Genomic DNA, 21,329 nt, shown 5'->3' on the forward strand with positions numbered 1-21,329 from the left:
TTATGTCACATGACACTTGTGATGTATCTATCAGCTGAGACAAGGAACAATGCTGTGGTACAAAAATAAAATGCAGTAAAAACAATTTATTACCCATATGGTTAAAAATATCTTGGTACATATCAAAGTGATACGTCCCACTAGAACGCCAAGTGAGACATAACACTTTGTAATGTCATCAATTGGTGCACTACAACCTTACAGGAACGTCAACGAAACGAGATGAGTGATATAAATTAAGATCGATTATGGGTAATAAATAGGATATTAAACTCACTACCATTTCGTATCATGTTTATGTCCCTTGTGAAATAATTTTCATTGTCACTCGCTAAAGCTCGTGACATTTGAAAATTATTTCTTGTGACTTAAACATGATATGAAATGGAAGCTTGTTTAATATCCTATAAATATAATAATAATTTTTTTAAATTATAAGATGTCACTACAAAATATTTCAGGGTCATGTTATTTTGTAGATGTTTTTTTCAGACACTAGTCAAAGCTCACTCCAAGGATTGATTTTCTTGAGACTTGTGTCACAAAAATCTACAAAAGGATTTACCCCAGATACTACAGTCACAAAACTGACCCACGTTTCACTGATCTGGCATTTAGTTTCTCAGAATGGAAATATATGTAGAGCAAAACTTATTATTGTTAACATCATCACCAGAAAGGCAACACCTAAATTTTATCTTCCAACTTAACAGAGATAAGAAGAAAATTACTCAAAAAGGTGGATACAGTTCTAAATGGCAAATATTCCTTAGCTCCCTTGCTGCAGCTCATAATAATTTTTAATAAATCAAGTGAAAATGTTTTAATAATCAGACGGTGTACATATTTATAGTCTGATATTTCCTATGCAGTGTAATTTCTCTTGATCACCTGAGTGCGAAGATGAATGATGTAGATGCAAATCTACAACTGACATAAGACCTTCAAATACTTAAAAAAGATGTTTTAGATAGTAATATATTCTAGAACACATTCAATGCGAGTCTGTGATAGCTGATTAAAATAATGAATTAAATGCACTTTGTACAATATTTATAAACGTATTCGATATATATAATATATCTCACTCACATACAGGTACATTTGTCACAAAAATGGCTCAACAATTACAAATATGATTTTTAAAGTTTTTTTTTTTTTTTTAAAGACTTGAGCAGCTGTATTGTATGACCAAAGAATCCAAATATCCTGCAATGAAACATAATTCCATAATTTGCTACCATAATTAAATCATCCATAATGTCAGGCCCATATAACCAAACATTTTGTTAATCAACCTCTGGCATTCATATTAACTTTAAATTTATGAAGTCTACATGGACTTCAGAAGCTGGGATACAGCCATTGGTAAAGGTGTGCATGTACAAATCACTACATATTAATTATTTAGTACTATCATTATTTTAATTTTCTCTTTCACCCAACATAATCAGTTATCAACCTAAATTCAGATCCTAATCAAGGATCCCATGGCTAGTGGATTTTATACAAATCCTAGAAGACCTGCATTAGTGTGATGTAACACAGATAACTTTCCAACACTATGGACCAGGGTTTTCGTTGCAGACACTCTTTCCTGTTGAGTGCTGGTGTGATCTTTTATTTCTTTCCATCAGTATACTAGTAAAGGTACTATTTCCAGATAGGATAACACATACCATAACCTTTGAAATACATACCATAACCTTTGAAATATCAGTTGTGTGACCAATAAAGTCTAATAGGTGCATGTGGTGACTTGGTTTTCTGCCCATTCCACAGACTGCCTGTATGGATGCTGTGACCAGTGTTATGTAAAACCAGAAAACATTTTGTTCAGTATGGTGATGGGAATCACAATACAAGATTTAGATATCACACGAAAACGTAAGATTATGAAAAGAAAATCTATATTACATAATTTTTACAATCTTGGCAGTATCTTAAAACAAAATGTGGAAATTTAATGTGTGAATTCTCAAATAGATTAACAACTGTCGCAAACCAAACTTTTGGACACAAAATGTTCCATGAAAAAACCAACAATTAAAGGTTCGAGTCACTGTTTAATTACTGATGCTGATGCTGATAATCCATTTCAAAATGTGCTTCAGTTACACCTTTATATCAGACACTTCAAACAACTATTGTTGGATACTGGAATCTGATTTATATATGATGAATTCATTTCCAAAACACTATACATTATTTTGAGAAAAACATGACATAGCATATATCAAATAAAGCACAGTTTACCATTCTGTTCAATGGGAATAGATCGTACTTTGGCAAAAACTTTATTGTTATAGTGATGTTCCAATGATTGATTATCATTTTAAAACATTGATCGGTTTGGCTCTACTGATCTGATGATTGATTATAAAAATCCATTTTTGATTGTGTGGGAAAATGTTAACTGTAATTGTTCACCCAGTTTAGATATGATAGAACTGACGTAAATATGCTTGGGTTTGTTTTCATATGTACATAAAGAAAAATATATTAAATACAGTGAAACCCATCTAAACCAGACACGCTTGGGACCAAGACAAACATCTGGTTTTAAGAGGGATCCGGTTTAGAGAGGTTAAGTTCTATCTTGGTTTTAAAAAGGGACTCTGTAAAGCCTCCGGTTTTGAGGGAATTCCAGTTTACAGAGAGTCTGGTCTTGAGAGGTTTCACTGTAGTTATTTAAGGTAAAATTAGCCCTTTGTAGTGTGCATATGACAATAGGTACGACATTAGGTTAATAATAATTCAACTTGTTCTTACATTCATATAATTCTAACTGACTGTGTTGATTGGTTGGGGCCAACCAATAATAACAGACGATTGATGATATTCCAATCATTCCCCATCACTAACATCAGTATACCTTCACTGCTAACTCCAAAATCAGAATATGTGGTATATATATTGCGTTTTGGAAACTAACTCTTCATATGTACATGTATTGAGCCATATGGTCCCTTTATTTAGTTTCCAGTGTCTCTATAGTTACTTCTATCTCGGGATGTTCTTCGCAGTGACTGAGGAAATTCTCTAGTAACATGAACGTCTTGGCACACACTGTGCACTTGAACAACTCCTGCTCAGTGTAAACTTTCGATACTGGAATCTGGTTTCCGGTTACCACCGTAGTCTCCCCTGCAATGGGCAGCTCAAACTGACTATCATCCTCCGCCTCCATCTTGATTGCCTGGTCCATAGCGAGAATGATCACCGAGTGCTCTTCCGTCTGCTTCTTCTCACAGACCTTACAAACAAATGGCTCGTCCCCTTCCTTGAGGCCATAGTTCTTCCCACAGAGGCAGCACTTCACTAGGGAGCAGGTTGCCGCAGTCGTCCTCACCTTCGACTCAATGTACACAGTGTCCGAATAGATGGCATGTCGCTTCTCATGTTTCTCCAAGTGCGACTGCAGCTTGAACTTCCTGTTGCAAATGGAACATGCGAACCTGGTGTCGAATCTGTGCGTTTTGATGTGCAGCTCCAAACCGGTGTCAGTGTTGAAATATCTCTTGCATTTGTTGCAGGCGTATCTGGCTTTTCTGTGGATCTTAATGTGCTTGTTTAGATCCCCCATGTCGATGAAGGTCTTGTTACACTCCAAACACTTGCACGGCCTGTTGCCTGTGTGTCGGGCAGAATGGTGCTGCAGGTGGTAGATAGTGGCAAACCGTTTGTCACAGTGTGAGCACTGGTGAGGTCGTAAGTGTACATTGGCATGCTTCTCCAGCGAGCGCCTCTCAGTGAAGCCTTTGTTGCACAGTTTACACTTGAATTCTCTCTCAAAATGAATCCGGCAGTGAATCTTCTTGTGGTAAGGCGATGCAAATCTCTTCCCACACACTTCACACACATACGGCTTTATTCCAGTGTGGGAAACCATGTGCTTTCTTAGCACTTGCTGATTAGAAAAACGATCGCCACACAGGTCACAGACAAGAGGCTTCTCATGGGTCTTCATGTGACAAAGAATCTTATATTTAGTTCGGAAGATTTTGTCACACATTTCACAGTTTATCGGAAAGGTCATTTTTGAATGGATCGTTCTGCGGTGCTCTTTGAGCTCTTCGGCCTGCTTAAAGGTGGCTTCGCAGAAGTTACACTTGCATGTCTTCTTCTCAGCGTGACACTGGTTGTGAGCATCTAGATCGGTTTTGCTGAAGAAACCAATGTTGCAGGAAGTGCATTTGAAGACTTGTGTATTTGGTCGATGTTCGTGGACCAGCATGTGCCGTTGTAGATTTCTCTGCGTGGCGACCAGCTTACCACAGACACAGCAGGGAAACGGACCCTCAGTGTGCGTCTTTGTGTGCTGGCGGAGATCCTCCTCCATCGCATACTTCTTGTTGCAAAGGGTGCAGGGGAAGTTCTTCACGCCCGAGTGCTTCACCATGAAGTGGCGCTTCAAGTGAAACGCCTTGTTGAACACCTTGGGGCACTTCTCACACGGGTATTTCCTCTCAAACGATTCGTTGTTTCCGATGGAATGTTGATGCTGAAGATGACGCTGGTAGTCATGTCGGTGCAGGAATCCCTTACCACACGTCTCACAATGAAACGGTTTCGTGCCTTTGTGTTTGTGCATGTGAACTTTCAACCGGTACGACTGAGCGAAGGACATGCCACATATTTCACATGTTGGTTGGGGTTTCCGAGGTCTTTCCTTCTTCACTCTCTCTTTCTTATGTGCCTTCAGATGCTGGTTCAGATGCGACAAGATGCCAAATTCCTTTCCACATAGTTCACAAACATGCTGCTTTTCTTCAATGGACATATGCACGCGAGCTATATGGCTCTGAAAAAGAATTTTTTTTTAAATCACTGGAAGGAAAAATTATGAGAAAATGTTAAAGGGACTATTTTTTTTTTGTAGTCATTTAAAAAAAAAAATTGCAAATTTTTTTTTTTACAATATTAAAATTACAAGTTACTTAGAATACGAATATCTCAACATCAATTTTTTTTAAAATAATTTTTTGCATACAGATGTATTATTTCTTCCAATGACCAACCAAAATTTGAAATACCCGGTAATTCCAAATGCATTTATCAATACACTACTTTATATTTAAAACATATTACTTTTGTTGGGGGAACAAACTGAAATCTTGCTATATTTATTTTTTTAGCACAACAATTTTGGTTATCTTTTTTGCTGCATTGTAGGGTTTTGGTAGAAGGTACAAAAATTAATTATTCCATCAGAATTGTCACTTTCAACAAGTCATTATGTATTAACCGTTTTATACATTTTACAAGATAAATATTACTGTTCATAACAAGTTCAAGTGAAGAACAAGAATATTTTTTTTTAAATTCATCTTTGAAAAAAATAGGGTAGATAGATACTTTTTTACTTTAAAAATAAAAATAAAAAATCGAATCAAACTGAAAAAACACGAAATCAGCCGAGGTGTTCTGAATCTAGACTATTTTGCTGATTGCAAAAAATCAGGGATCATTATTTTTTTATTTTTTTTAAACATTATAAAAAAAAAAGGTTCAGGGTCGCTACATAAAATTAGGGTAGGTCGGGAAACCGGAAACACACATTTTCTTAAAGTCATTTGAACTAATTTCTTATTAGTAGTATGCTTTTTTATTAAGTGAGGATAAAGGCTTTAGCATTTAAGCAGATTCAGGAGGCTGGTACAGGGAACATTTTGTTTTCAAAATCTTGTATAGTGATATTTCTAGTCAACTGAAAATTGATTAGCAACTACTGTTTTAATATTGTTAAAATGTGTAGTGCTCTCTGAAACTTGTGTAAAGAATCGTGATAGAGGTATGTGGGAATCGATTTCTTTTAACCACCACTTTTTATATTTTGTCAATAAATAATTTTTAATCTTTATGGACCCCTCTTGCAAAATTTCTAGCAGAGACAGCTGCGTGGCTAAAACTACATCAATGGAAAAGCAGTCTGAATCATAAATGTTCAGTCAGTAGAAAACGTGTAACAATAGCAGCAAACTCAGGAGTCATTTTAATAAAGTTTTTTTGTTTTTTTTGTTTAACAACACCCCTAGAGTATACCGATTTGATAATTTTGTTATAAACATTTAGAGAGGAAACACACTAGATTTTTCCATTAGTAGCAACAAGGGATCTTTTATGTGCACCATCCCATACAGAATAGCACACACCATAGCCTTGGATATACCAGTCGTGGTGTACTGGCTGAAACGAAAACTAGACCAATGGGCCAACCAATGGGGATTGATCCTAGACCAAATCTCTTTAATATACTGGTCAGCAGGTGCATATATATAATGAACAGAATTTAAAATCATACAGGTCTTCTAGATTATGGTAGCCCCATTCCAATGTTAGGCTAGTAAATAACTACTACTATTGCCATGCCAGACGGCTGGTGAAAACAATTTGTCAAATGTTGCAGTTATGTCTATTTCGTATATGAATATACTGCCTCCCACCCCATCCCCCAATGGTAGTGTTTTTAAGCTATATATCTCTCTTTAGTTGACATATCCGATTTTTACTATTATTTAGTAAAATTATATTAACTTAAAGTAAAGTAGGGACCTAGGGCTAGTGAGTTTTTAATTATGGCTAGTAAATTTTTTGAAATCACTGATCCCATGGCTAGTGGCTTTTATAAAAATTCTAGAAGCCCTGATCATAGAAACTATTTAAATAATCAAAATGTAACCTTGAGACCACTAAGTTCCGTAAAACGCCTGCTGCACTGCTGACATGAAATAGGCCGCTCTCCGGTATGGGTCATCTTGTGCCGAATCAAGTGTGCCCGACAACGGAGAATCTTGCCACACATTTCACACACCTCCTTGTTCTCCCCCGATGTCTTCAGCGACCCGTTAGATGGATCTTCATAGACTTTGTGTGATTTTTTATGTCGCCGGAGTTCATACTGGTCGTTAAATGTTTGTGGACACTTGGCGCACTGAAAAGGCTTTTCTCCGGCATGGCTCCTGTAATGACGCAGAAGTTTATAAGCTCCTGGGAAACTTTTGTTGCAAACAATACAATGAAGCAGCTGTTTTGACCCAGGCTTGGCTACCTCGGACTCATTTGTATCAACACAGGTGTGGTCCAACAACTCAATCTCATCAGCAAAGGCCAGATCACAAGTATCGCACTGATGAGGCTTTTCAGTTGTGTGTCGGCGGATGTGCCTCACCAGGAAACGATTGCTGCTGAAGTACTTCGAACATATGTCGCAATAAAAACTAGTGCGATGCTTGGCATTCATATGCTTGGCGAGTTCGTTCTTCGTGTCGAAGGCATCTGAGCACATATCGCAGGGGAAGATGTCACTATCGTCTGCGTGTTCTATAGCATGACGCCTCAGCTTACTGGCCTGAGAAAATGCCTTGCCACACTCGGGACACACGAACTGCTCAAGATTGTTGTCTACCCGTTCCAGCTTCACGACTGCAGTAGTCTTTTTGTTTTGAATATCCGACACAGCCTGAGTTACAGATCGTTTTCCTATCCTTGTCGAAGACCTTCGGCGTCGGGGAATTGAACTCGAAACACTCTCGACCGATTTCTTCCTGCTAACACTTCGGGTAACTCGATCTGAAGGAGGTACAGAAAACTGAGGTGTTGGTGTCAGCCTTTCGGCTTTTACACTTGTGTGGCTTTTCGGTGTTACGCTGGGTTCAATTTCTTCAACAGAACTTGAGAGCAGATCACAGCTAGTGACCTCATCACCATCATTTTCATTGGTGACTTCCTGCTTGACGATGGCCAACTGGTGTGGAACTGTTTCTTCGGTGAAGCTAACAGACGTGTCAAGATTGTCTTCATTACCAGTAGTGTCACCTTCACACCGACCACAACTGTCCTCCACAGTAGACACATCACCAACGAAATCGGTCTGCGTACATGCTTCTTGTTTCGGAGAAAGAAACGCCAAGAGTAGGGTATTTAGGTCTTCCAGGTTCAGTGCCGTTTGAGTGGATACTTCCCTGTGGCTTCGTGTCATATTCTTGTTAGCATTTGTGGTTTTGGGACTAGCAGAATTCATCTTTAGCACAGGGATTATGATCAATCCTAAAAAATAAAAAATACCACTGTTTTAAAATAGCAAAATGATGTATACCAGGAAACATTTTGTTTTCAAAATCTTGATTAGCGATATTTCTAGTCAATTGAAAATTGATTAGCAACTACTGTTTAATGTTTTTTAATTGTGTAGTGAATCACGACTCAATACTGAACAAAATGTTCCCTGTATGCACTACTCAAAACAAGTAAAGAGTCAGAAAATATATTATAAATATATATTATGTTAGTGCATTTCACCATAATAATAACATCATTATACTGAACTCAACAGAACTTTTACTGTTGTAATGTTCAGCAAACACTGTGTCTGGGTTTAATTAGTAATAAGAAAAAGAAAAAAAAAACAATTCTTGATGTCAAAATTTGTGGCACTTAAATTAACAAAAATAACAAGCATTCTAAGACTACATGTCCCAGGGCTACCAGTACCAAGCCCACAAATTTTTGTATCTCCTAAGTTCAATAACCATAACAGGGCCATACCCTGATCAAAATCCTGGGGAATGGGGCACTACTTTTTATAAACAAATGAAAAACTATACAACTTAAACCCTGAGATGTGTATGCTATTTTCTGGAGTAAATGGTTTTTTTTTAATCGTGAGATTCTCAAGGGGGCAACTGCCCCCCCCCCCCCCCCCCCCACCCCCACCCCGGATGGTACAGCCCTGCATAACTCTGTGGAAAAAAAAAGGATATACAGCCTTGAAAGTCAAACTTGACCTGTGATAGTACATGATAAAAATATATACAAAAGTTCATCACAATATTTTGAGGCATTAAAAAAAAAGACAAAAACTAATTTTTATATCTCCTAAGTTCAAGGGTCATAACTCTGTGAAAAATATGTAAATCGTCATATGTGTCAAACTTAATCTGTACCATGGTAAAGCTATTTCAGCTCACTATCTTGAGGCATTCTAAAAAAATAAAGTCTGGAAAACTAATTTTCATATATATATATCCTAAATTCAAGGGCCACAACTCTGTCAAAAATGGGTAAATCGCTACAAAAGTCAAATTTGATTTGTACCAGTACATGATAAAGTTATAAACAAAATGCATAAAAGGTCCAAAAGACTACTGTAAGTGTGGGATGGACAGACTGATAGACAGGACAGAGGTGAAACCTTTTGTCCCATCCGGCTGATCTGGTAGGGGACTAATAATGCATAATCCCACTTTGTATTGAATATATACGTAGCAATATTCCTTTTGATGATCATGAAATGCAGCTGTTGCAAGTGCATAATTTTCACTAAACATATGATTAATACATTAACTTGTTAAGAATTTCAAATATGTTATAAATGCATCATACGAATGTAAGCTATTAGAAGATAGGGGTAGGGTTCCAAGATCGAAATTCACAAAGAAATGTTATGCAAAGGCTAACTGACCAAGGCAGGGACACATCTAGTGAAGTGCAGGGTTGGATATCCACTCCGCTATCTCTAATTATAAAAAACATATAATAATCATTTTAATTTTAAAAGTACCTAGTACCCTTTCTGTCTAGCTAGTAAAGACATACATGTATTACTATGCTTGCTTTTTTTTTACTGCTTATTAAACAGACCAGATATGTCTCCAGGGAACATTTTGTTTTCAAAATCTTGATTAGCAATATTTTTGGTCCGCTGAAAATTTATTAGCTATTATTATTTAATATTTAAAATAATGTAGCGATCTCCAAAACCTGTGCAGCGAATCGCGACATAATACTGAATAAAATGTTCCCTGGTCTCTGTGAAGGGTCTTGGCAATTATTGACCTCATACAGCATGATTCAGAAGGTCCAAGAAAGAAATTAATTGTTACCTCAGCACTGTTTAAACTACAGCTATTTGTAGCCGACGTACTCTGACGGTAAGAGAGCTAGACAGACTCCAGGGTTTCTGCCAGAGGGTAAAACTGGTGTGGTGCAATACCCAAATGTTTTGCAGATTTTATTTTTTAAAGTTAACCTTTTTACAAAATTAATGACTATTATCATTACTGTATAATTTTCTTAATCCTAACCCCAAACTTAACCCGTTTTCTTTCTGGGGGAGGCCCCCTATACCCCCCGTTTACTGTGGTTGCATCAACTCCATAGTGCCATACCCCAAATACAAAATCTGGCAGAACAGACATTTTGAAAGTTAACAACGCCCTCTTACTGTCAGAGCACCCCCTTTTAATGGGGGGAGTCCCCCAGAAAGAAAATGGGTTACGTTTAGGGTTAGGGTTAAGAAAATCATACAGTAATAATAAGAGTAATTAATTTTGTCAAAACATTAACTCAAAATAATAAAATCTGCAAAATAAATTGAGCATGGCACCATACCCGTTTTACCCTCTGGCAAAAACCCTGTACAGTGTGTATTATTGATTAATGTGTGATTTTTTTATCAGAGAGCTTGAAAATGATCAATGTAAAAGTATGTAACGTCAAACATAGGATTGCTGTTGTATTAGAGTGGAAATCTTTGACTACTGTTTGGTAGGCAGTGATTGCACAGAATTTATATAGATTGGTCTCTTGACGGTAAGAAATGTTGATAACTGTCCAAATGTCCATCTAGCTCTCTTATCGTCAGAGTACTTGGGTTAAGCTATTTGGTAAAGAGAGGGATTTATGTAAGTAGTGCTGCGATGCCCCCACTCCACCCTCTCACTTTTGTAGCATTATAATTTTTTGCTAAAAAATGTACATGATGCTTTTACACCACGGTTGAAACAATTTTATTAATCATAGTAAAAGTTCATAACATCTACCGTACATCTATTTTGATGAACGCTGTTCAAAATCATAAGAAAATGAGGGGGGAAAATACTAATGACTTTCAACACCTATGAAACAATGCAATTTGAACTTTTAATGCATTCAGGTCAGGTATTTGAAACCACTACCGACAGAACTTGTACCTTATAAACAAGTACAACGCTTTAGCCCACGAGGCCAAACATCTGCATCATGAAATAAACATTTAAGCTTTATAAACTTGATACTAGTGATAGTATTACATTCTGGCGGAATACAGCGAAGATTATCGGAAACTAAAGTGGTAATCAGAGATTACACGTTTATTTGCATGTGCATCACACTTAGTTAATGCCAGCTATCCACTGCTGGTGGTTTCCTGACCGAATCGTTCAAAGATCCTATCATTTTGGGTTATTAGTTTTGTAAATATCCTTTGCTAATATTTTTATTAAAAAAGATAAAATAGAATTTAATTTAGTGGTCACAATTTTTTTTTTAAATAATGGATTAAGTTGAAAAATGCACTCTGAAGTGTAGATTCATAAAAAATAATTAACTCGACGTTACTCGTCCCTACAAATCTCGTAAATTGTTTTTCATGAATCTACACCTCCTTGTACATTCTCCATTATTAAAGTTTAATATGACTTGACTCGAGGGTAATCCGATTTAAATATTTAGGGGGAAATTTTTGTATTTTTAGACTGTTGCCAGCAACCTTTTGGTTGTCCACTATTTCCATTCTGTTACAAAGACTCCCTTATAGGCCTAAAAGTAAAACAATTGCATATTAAACAGGTGAACTAGAATTGAGGTTACTCCAGCTACTGAGGTGTGCCCAAGACAGCGTGCTTGAACCGTAACTGGATATAAGCACGAAAATAAATTAAAAATAAATAGTTAAATTATTAATTAAATACATGTCATGTGCTATAATATGAATCCAGACAGTCCATTAATAAATTGTGACATTGTGGTACTTCGAGTAATTAGCTATGTAAAATATTATTCCGATTTTGCAGCCCGGTTAGACTCATAAGTTTGCATCCGTCTTTCACATTTTTTGTTCGAGTATCATGTTTGTTTTATACTTAGGGCATCAACTTTACATAATTCAACAATATATACCTGAATATTTTTAGGAAAATGCTTTTAGCAAACCGTTTTCTATGTACCATAAACAGAGAAAAAGCACGCAGTCATTCAATGCGATAAAAACCCGCAAAGGACCACTAAAAACTACGCTCCGATTTGTCGAAGCATTGGGGTCAGAAGATATCGGGAACAGTGGGGGGGGGGGGGGGGTGGTTACCCTGCTACCAACACATAGGCTATGCATGCAAAGTAATCGGTCCAACCGGGGGGTGGAGGGGCTATAGGTTACATGTCTGTCCTTCTGTCCATCTGTTTGTCCCTCCATTTGTCCCACAGATAGTTTTCCGGATGTCACAATGCCTTGAGATATCGAGCTGAAATTTGGTGTATAGTTTCATCATGTAATGTTACAGATCAAATTTGACATTCATGGCGATTTACCTATTTATGACAGAGTTATGGCCCTTAAAATTAGGAGATACGAAATATTTTTTTCCAGATTTAATGCCTCAATTACGGAGTTAAATAAAAATTTACAAATATTTATCATGTAGGCCTACACCAGGTTTGACTTTCATGGTGATTTACCCTTCTTTTTCTTCTTCTTTTTTTTTTGTACAGAAATATGGTCCTACCTTGACACGAAAATTTGTTGGGCCCTTTTGGGGACGTGCATTGCTTTCAGAATGCTTGTTTAACACTGTAATTTTTTGTTTTTTTAAACTGGGATGGGTGGGTCTGGAATGTTGACAGTGATGCTTATGTGGGGTCGAGTCTTACCCCCCTGGAAAATACAATTAATTTTAGGACACACACCCCCACCCTCCCCTGCGTGTGCTGTAACCTCACCGTGGTGCAGGGGTGTAACATTCTCTTTGAGAATGGCCAATACAGCACAAAATTTAAGTTTTGAGTAAAATTCAGTATCCGTAAAATTCTGTGATATTTGTGTTTTTGCACAGTTCTTTACACTGTTTTTGTTTAAGTCTTGAATTTTTATATTGATGTTGATCATCTCTTTATTTATTTGCATTACCATAGTTTGACACCTAATAGCCGATGTATTTTTCGTGCAGGGGTGTCGTTAAACATTCATTCATTCATTCACACCCCACCCCCATGTGCACACATGTACGCGCCTGCTAATTGCTAGTTTCGTGGATTTAAACAGGTAATTGCACCAGAGTAGGCCTAGGTCAACATAATAGGTATTACTTAAGGATTGTCTGTTATTTCTTTTACGTTCATCAGGGTATGAACCAAAAAAAAATATCCGCAAACTTGATGTTATAAAGATAACGTGGAATAACAATTAAGTCATTGTACAAATCAAATTTTGTATTCAGGTTATTTTTAAACTGGTAGTATTTTGCTGACTATACTGTTAAGTTCAACTACTGCAAAACAATAGTTTAGTTACTAATATTTAATTGTGCATTAAATAATAAGATTAATTTGAAATGGCTTGGCTGATTAGCCACGGGGGTTTCCATTTGGTTTAGAGTGGCGCATATTGATATATCACGTGACCGTTTATGTATGTTTCTGTATCCGGTGGCGGCATAAACCGCTGCGATTCACAAAGAAGTAACAGCAATAAATTAATGGTAAATTATGATATTAAACCATTTTATTAAAGTAATATTAACATTGTTTTGTATTTAAAGTCATTACAGAACCTGATTCTGCTGAATATCAAGCACCAGAATTATCTTTATCCTCAGTTAAAAAAACATTCACACATCTGTCCGTGCACGAAACCAGGAACACTTCGAACACGGAACGGCGTATCAAAACGCGGAACCATGACATTGTTTTGGATAATTTGGTCACAGGATTTGGAACAGGACACTGATTCGTGGTTGTGGGTCATGCAAACTCTGCAACCGTATTCATACAGGTCATGACATTGCATTTGCAAAATGTCATTTCACTGGAAATCATTGAAATTTAAGCTGGTGATGGAAAATGAAAATGGATTAATATTTTTAATAATTTTATTTTGAGATTGTGGGGGGTGGGGGTGTTGTTATGTTAAGGTTTAGGGTCCAGTGGTATATAATTTAATATTAAAAGATAGGGAGAAGGTGTACTGGTTTAGGATTAAAGTCTGAACCACATTGTTAATTACAATATATTACTCTCCTACTTTTAAGCAGACCTCTGAAAATTACAAGTATAGTTTTGCATAACCCATCTTTTTTTTCTTTGCACATTGAAGTTTTACATCAAAACAAAATGGGTTGTAACCTGAATTTGTTTTCGTGTAACCCATAAATGGTTTACTAAAATTTTCAATTATTAGAGGCCTGCTTTAAGTACCATTGGATTTACCCACACATTTTGTCCAGACAGATACCTTGAAAAACCATTACTATCACAGATTCCATAAACTAGTTGATAAACAGGTCACCTATTTGTTTGCTAGTCACTTCGTACCTAATTTCGCACAAATACTATGTCATGATTGAACTCTAGAATAATCAAACTATGTGGCATCAGATTTAGGGAAAAAACGTGTATTTTAGACTAGCTTGCAGGTTGTCGACTATTGTCAAAGCATTACATAGTTTCCTCTAGCCTTAACCAACATATCAATATCAAAAAGGTGTAGGGCTGGAGGGGACTCCAGCTATAAAACCATCAAGTTATTTCATACCACAGACTGCATGGTCATTTATTTTATGCAGAAAATTACATCAAGATAGACAATTTTAATGACAAAAGAAAATGAAATATGTGTACTTTTAACTGTATTTATTATACTATAATCATATTAAGAAATGTGATTTAGTCGTAAATTTATATTTTGTGAAATTGGTATCTGGGCATTGCTATTATAGGCTATTTTCACAAAAAGGGGGAAATAATATTAAAAGACATTGCAGCTCCAATATTTTCCACAAAACAGCATATAATGTAAATAAACAGGGATGCACATAAAAAGCATCATCACTTGATGCATTGGATATGATATTTGGCCATGTAGATGCATTAGAAAAGCTTGTGGTTAAAATTATATATCTAAAATATCCACTGTATGTTATTGTGTACAAAAGCACGTTATCATTATGGATTGGCAAAACTCCATAAAATACTAAGTGTTTGCCTTTACACTCCAAAATGTAAGTAAACCACTCACAAATACATAACTTTCTTAAATTTCAATTTAAAATATTAAAATAAAACTACACTGCATACAACTTTTAAGTTGCACCTTTTATTTTTCATTTTATTCCCTTTACCGTTATATTATCTGCAAAAAGGACCAAAATATTTTTATTAGTTTGAAAGTTATCCACCAGATGGCGCTGTCACATCTAGGTCAAGCTTAGATCAACATGTTAAGTGCATTATATTTCTTTACCATTAGTTTAATAAAGTATCCTGGAAACATGAGAAACCCATCATTTATAGTTTTTCATATAGTCAATCTGTTTTTAAAAGACATTTGCATGATTGCATCATTGAAGTACATTGCAGATGGCACAAATACTATGTCATGTGTCTTTACTGTTATACTTTTTGTCTTTACCATTATCTATTGAATATAATGGAAAAGACCAGATTTGACACTTTTTCACAATCATCCAGTCTAGCATTACATCTTACATATGCCTGTAATAGTAACAATTATAGATATCTATGTATATTCATAAAAGTATTTACCATTATTAATGATCTGTGCTATTAATAAATTAACGGTAAAGACATAACAGTAAAGGCAGTTGATTACTGTTATGCCTTACGATTAAGGGTAAAAACAGACAGAAGTATGCAACTATTTTTTTTTGCTACTTAAAATTATGCACCAATGCTTTAAATTTTACTATTAAAACATGAAAAACAACATTTTATATTTAAACAAATTCTTTACTGTGAAAATAGCCTTGCTACATGATCAACGTAAGTGACAACAAACAACCCTATAAGTTGGCAGTTAGTAATAAATACCAGATAAGGCTCTGGTCAGGTAAAATGGAAATAACAGTTAATGGGTATTATGGGTATCGATAACAAGATGTTGCACGATAACATGTTCTGAAGTTCCAACTGTTAAAATAAAGTAAAAAAAGCAAAACTACTTTTATGATATGGTCGATTCGTTTGCTATATTATACCGTTATGAAATGAGTATGGTACTAAATGACTTTTTACTAGGGTATGAAATTACCAGGACCACCCCACTATTAAGAAGTCCCACCAATTGTCATTATAGTGTAGTTTCACTGTACTTTTTTTTATTCATTCATAAAACTTAATTCTAAGGGTTTACCCAGAGGCATATAAAAATCCACCAGCCATAGGATCAGTGATTTAAAAAATGTATCAGCAACAATTAAAAATTGACTAAGCTCTACAATTTTACAAATAGGAATACTCGGATATGTCACCTAAAGACAGGGATAGAGCTTAAACACCATTAGCTTGGGGGATGGGGGTCCAGAATATTAGTTTTTTTTACTATCCCAAAACCCATAGGAGTTGGGCTACTATAATCTAGAATCCTTGATGTATTCACACCTCTAATAGGTGTGACAGGGCTTTCATACCTAATTAGGCGCAAGGCCCACAATACCCTTTCCGTTGACAATGGTCTATTACTAATTGTCATAGACAACATGCCTAAAGTGTGATAGCATCATGTCACCCCCATGAGAGATCAAAGAAGCCTAGCCCCTGATTTTTATTAGGGTGACTTTAAAAAAGTACCTCCAAATAGCATATTAAAATTATTTACCACTACTATTTATTCACGTCCAAAAGGTAATTTTTTGAAGACTTACAAAAGCAACAATTATTTTTTCCAACACAGATGACCCAGATATTGGCTGCTATCAACCAAGTAAAGCGTTATTCTCTACTTGTATAATTACTATAAAACTGTAGTGTCCACACCAATTAATTATCTGTTACATCCACTCTGAACAGTTAAGTCACCAATCAACAAAAGAAACACATTTGTTTCATTTCTGCCTTCATTTCTGTCCTTGATGCAAGACCCTTTTTGAGAAATAGACATCCTTTTGGTTTTGACTTGAGCTTGAGCATCAAAGAAACATTGCCAATATGAAATTGAAAACTGCCTGCTTTGAAGTGATGTCATTGGTGTTTAATTCATGTTCTACATTTGTGTTTAATGACCGTGTTCTTATTACATGAGATATGACCATTTGTTCTTGTGGTTTTTTTTAGCAAACTTATTTTTATTTATTGAGGTGGCGATTTACAAATAAAGGCCTAATTTCTTTGAAAATGTTTGTGGTCTTAAATAACATGTGCCTAATATTTTCAGTCAAACACAGTACTAACAGATCACAATAAATATTATGTAATAATTATAATTTTAAAAATATAATACAACTTAAATAAAAATTATTAAAGAAATATAAAATAATAATAATAAAAACAACACGATCTGCTGGTTCGAAACACTAAAATGTTTTCAACCCACTACCTTGTCCCCTCTTATTTTGGCTTGATTTGAGAACAGATAATTGTAGATATGCATTAAACTGGTACTAAAAATATAAGCGCTGTAAATAAAAAAAAATCCTAGGTAAAGGCCTACTTAATTCATTGTGTAATTTTACTTTTAAACAACACACTGAATAAACCTTAATTGTGGCATTTTTGTGAAGATTGTTTTTAGGGGTAGAGAACTGTTCTGAACTTTCGTGACATAAAAGACTGTTCTCAACTGATTTCGATACCTGTTGGTAAAACAAATGGATCTGCCAGTCAAGCTTGAGTGTGCAGCTTCCTGCTCTTCCGCATACTTGTATGGTGAATGATATTTAAGTTTGTATTGTTTTATGCCTACATACTGTGCTGGGACGTTTTAGAAGTGTAGAGTATACAGATAATCTCCAACTTTAAAAACTAAACTCTTGTAACATTTTTTACTATTTTATATTTACAGGTGTTGAAATTCAACAATGGGTCGACCAAAGAAATCAGCCGTTTGTAAAACTTGCAAAAGAGGGCCAACAAATAAAACATCTTTGAAAACTTGTGGTACACAAACTGAATTGAAGTTGGATGAGCTGGATAAAATAATTTCCTTCTTTCTTTCTTCAAGTGACAAAGCATGCAGAGAAGCACAACAAACTATACATCAAGTACAAGCACCCAGTTTGGAAAGCCGGGATGGTGACTTTGAGGTCAGCAGTGACTTGGAGGATTTCACACCTGTTAAAAATGAAAGTTATCATGATGGAAATATGGCATTACCAAAACAGGTATTGCATGACGATTCAGATGATGATGGTACTGATAATGTGAATTCCAGTGGAATCCAGGCAGTAGCAGTAGTCAGCAATGAGGAAGAGAATGAGGGGGAAGATCTGGACTATCTGGAGCACATCACACAAGATTGGGAAGAAGCAAAACAGAATTCTGATGATAGTGAAACTGCAACCGAATTATCTACCCCTGAGAAGAAACAGAAAAAACCATCGACACCTGGTTCACAGGAAGTTAGGAAAAGCAGCCGGCTGGCAGAAAAGTATCCTTCTGGCAAGAGTTTTGCAAATCCTAAAAGAAAACGTAAAGTTACTGACAAGAAAAAGAATATCATTGCTTTGAAGAAAAAACACTTGGCTTCCTTGCGGCTAAAGCCTAAAACTGAGGCTGTGGTAAAGGGCATTCAAAAGACAAGATCACTAGACTGCTTGCTTTGTGGCATGAGCTGCAAAACATTACGGGAACTCACTGAACACAAAATGGAGAAGCATGAAGGGAGAGTTCACAAGTGTGATGAGTGCGGAAAAGCATTCAGGAATGTTACCAGACTTCAGATCCATCTTCGATGCCATACTGGGGAGAAACCATATGCCTGTCCCGATTGTCCAAGATGCTTCCCTGATCCATCAAACCTAAGCAAACATATTCAGACCATTCACGAACATCCTCACCGGTGTGATAATTGCCGATCACGTTTTGCAACAGAAACGGAGCTGTTGGTACACCAAGAAAGCAGTTGTAGAAAGAAATATGACAGTCTTGGCAGAAAACTGACATCAGAGTTAACCCCAAAGTCTGGACAAAGAATTGTCAAAAAGGCTAAATGTGAAAAGTGTGGACGTGAAGTTCTCAACCTTCGTACTCACATGTTGACACACACCACTGACCGACCGTTTAAGTGTGACCAGTGTGAGTCTGTTTTCAAGTCAATATATGATTTAAAAAAGCACAAGATCAGACACAGAAGTGATAAGCCTCATTTGTGTGAACAATGTGGGAAAAGTTTCAAACACATCTTTGCCATCAAGGCACACATGAAGATACACGAGGAACCACCAGTTAAAGAGGTGCATCCGTGTAAGGAATGCAACATGGGATTTGCAGAAGCAGAGCTATTGGCAGCTCACACTGAATGTCACTTGAACAGTTTGCCTTTTAAGTGCCTTCTTTGTGACAAAGAGTTTGAAACTCCTCCCGAGTTGAAAGCTCATGTCATCACCCATCCTGCAGCAAGGATACCTGTCAACTGTAATTACTGCGACAAGCTTTACCCAACTCTTCCTAAGATGCAAGTACACAGACATACACACGTGTCTTTTCATATGTGCAGCTTCTGCAGCAAGAGTTACTCTAAAACTAGTGAACTGAAACGCCATGAGGCAACACACACAGGTGTCTTTAATCATATATGCGAGCTATGTAACAAGGGATTTGTACGTCCAGACCAGCTGAAAAAACACATGATGGTTCACACTGGAGACCGCAGGTTCAAATGCGAAACCTGTGAGCGTTCATATATAACGGAGGATACTCTAAAAACACACATCAAGTTGGTCCATGGTCCCAAGACTTACGTCTGTACCATTTGTGGGAAGAGCTTTGCGGTTGAAAAAAGGCTTCAGTTTCATATTGCACGTCATCTGGGTAAAAAAGACTACAAATGCGATGTCTGTGGTAAGGCCTTTGCTGACCCATCCGATTTGCCTCAACACAAAAGAATTCACAAACTAGTGAAAAACTTCCCTTGTCTTTTGTGTCCAAAGGCATTTTATGCTCAAAAACACTTGGATACACACTTCAGAGTTAACCACAAGAACAGAATGCAGAAACTAATACATACTTGTGAAATTTGTGGAAAGGTATTTCCTAGAGAGTGGAAACTGAAGCGGCATCATAGTGTCCATGAAAACAGGAGTAGTCGTATTCATTATTTGAACAAGCCCAATGCTCCCACAATAATCAAGCTTGAGCCAATTGATGAACCTGACCTGACAGACCTTGCAGAATCCACCTCCATGCTACAAAGCATGGAAAACGTGGAACTAACAGAGACTCTTGCAGTTCAATGTAATATGTGTGGGGCATCATGCGAGACCACCGAGTTGAGTGCAACTGAACCCTTTTTGTGTGGCTTGTGTGCACAAATTGATGTATCTTCCGATGAAAAGACATCTGTATTTACATTCACCGGTCAGGAGATTTTCAAGTGTAACATGTGCCAAAAGACATTTGCTTTATTGGACAATTTTCTTAACCATCTACAAGAGCATCCTGAATTGGAAATAAAAATAGAAACTCTTCCAACTGAAATAGACAATTGATTGAGTCTGTCACAATACTGATCAATATAGATGAATTTAAATACTCTCTTATTTGGGCATTGCATGATTGGGTGATATTTTACAAAAGATTTGGAATGTACGCACCATATGTACAGGATTGTGCTCATGTATTTGCATGACAGCCTAATATTTTGTGAGTGTCATTATTGTTTGTTTTGTATTTATTTTTTAAGTTTGGTAAGCAGTCATGCATGGCTAAATCTGGTTAAGTTAAAAAGTCAACAAGTTATTTATTAAACTTCAAAAATAGAAACCCAGTTATTTTGTAACAGAATATCAATTATGACATGAAATTCATTCACCAAATATTGGTATTATTACTTGGATCATACAACATATATACATGTACCAGTATATTTTTTTAAAAACCTATACAATTAAAACATTGTTTTCTAGTTTTAAACATTTTATTCACAGTAAAGTTAAAAGAAAATATTAAACTTTTAAAGACTGAATGATTTCTAAACTTAGGAGCAACTTCTTAGTTTTTTTTCTGGTTGGCCCCCAAAAAACAAAAAATCAGCCGACATGTGACATAGTTCTTTTTGACTAGTTATCCTTAATTGCTTAATGCAATGACAAGATTTCAACGGATATGCTACAAACATTAGTATATATTTAGCAAATAATCCCATGTTCTGTCAGCTTGTAATGGTAGTATGAATATTGTGAATATCTCTCTACTGCAAAAGTTGGGTATGTTGAGATTTCATGGCCATGTATATATGTTTTATTATATGTTTTTGTAATATTTTAGTACAAACAATTTGTACTATAACTACATAAATCTGGCTTAAAATTAAAGTGTATATGAATTAAAAAAGTTGATCTCGA

General features: G+C 36.1%; 2 protein-coding genes across 4 annotated transcripts; one reads left to right on the plus strand and one right to left on the minus strand.

Moving 5' to 3' along the window:
• Positions 1–312: 312 nt before the first annotated feature.
• Positions 313–12,030, minus strand: LOC121373994 (zinc finger protein 493-like). Its single transcript, XM_041500855.1, has 3 exons — positions 11,941–12,030; positions 6,683–8,049; positions 313–4,804 (listed from the first exon to the last, which is right to left on the minus strand). Exons 2-3 carry the CDS (start codon positions 8,021–8,023, stop codon positions 2,972–2,974), a joined length of 3,174 nt encoding a protein of 1,057 aa, XP_041356789.1. The 5' UTR covers positions 8,024–8,049; positions 11,941–12,030; the 3' UTR covers positions 313–2,971.
• Positions 12,031–12,944: 914 nt separating this feature from the next.
• On the plus strand, positions 12,945–21,329 carry LOC121373996 (zinc finger protein 431-like). Of its 3 annotated transcripts, none has more exons than XM_041500859.1 (2): positions 12,945–13,078; positions 17,831–21,329. In XM_041500859.1, exon 2 carries the CDS (start codon positions 17,847–17,849, stop codon positions 20,472–20,474), a length of 2,628 nt encoding a protein of 875 aa, XP_041356793.1. In that variant the 5' UTR covers positions 12,945–13,078; positions 17,831–17,846; the 3' UTR covers positions 20,475–21,329. The 3 variants fall into 3 exon arrangements, with proteins under 3 accessions (XP_041356793.1, XP_041356791.1, XP_041356792.1); XM_041500857.1 differs by lacking the exon at positions 12,945–13,078 and adding an exon at positions 13,388–13,514; XM_041500858.1 differs by lacking the exon at positions 12,945–13,078 and adding an exon at positions 13,580–13,865.

The sequence above is a fragment of the Gigantopelta aegis genome, chromosome 6, assembly GCF_016097555.1.
Source record: "Gigantopelta aegis isolate Gae_Host chromosome 6, Gae_host_genome, whole genome shotgun sequence".
Taxonomy (NCBI): domain Eukaryota; kingdom Metazoa; phylum Mollusca; class Gastropoda; order Neomphalida; family Peltospiridae; genus Gigantopelta; species Gigantopelta aegis.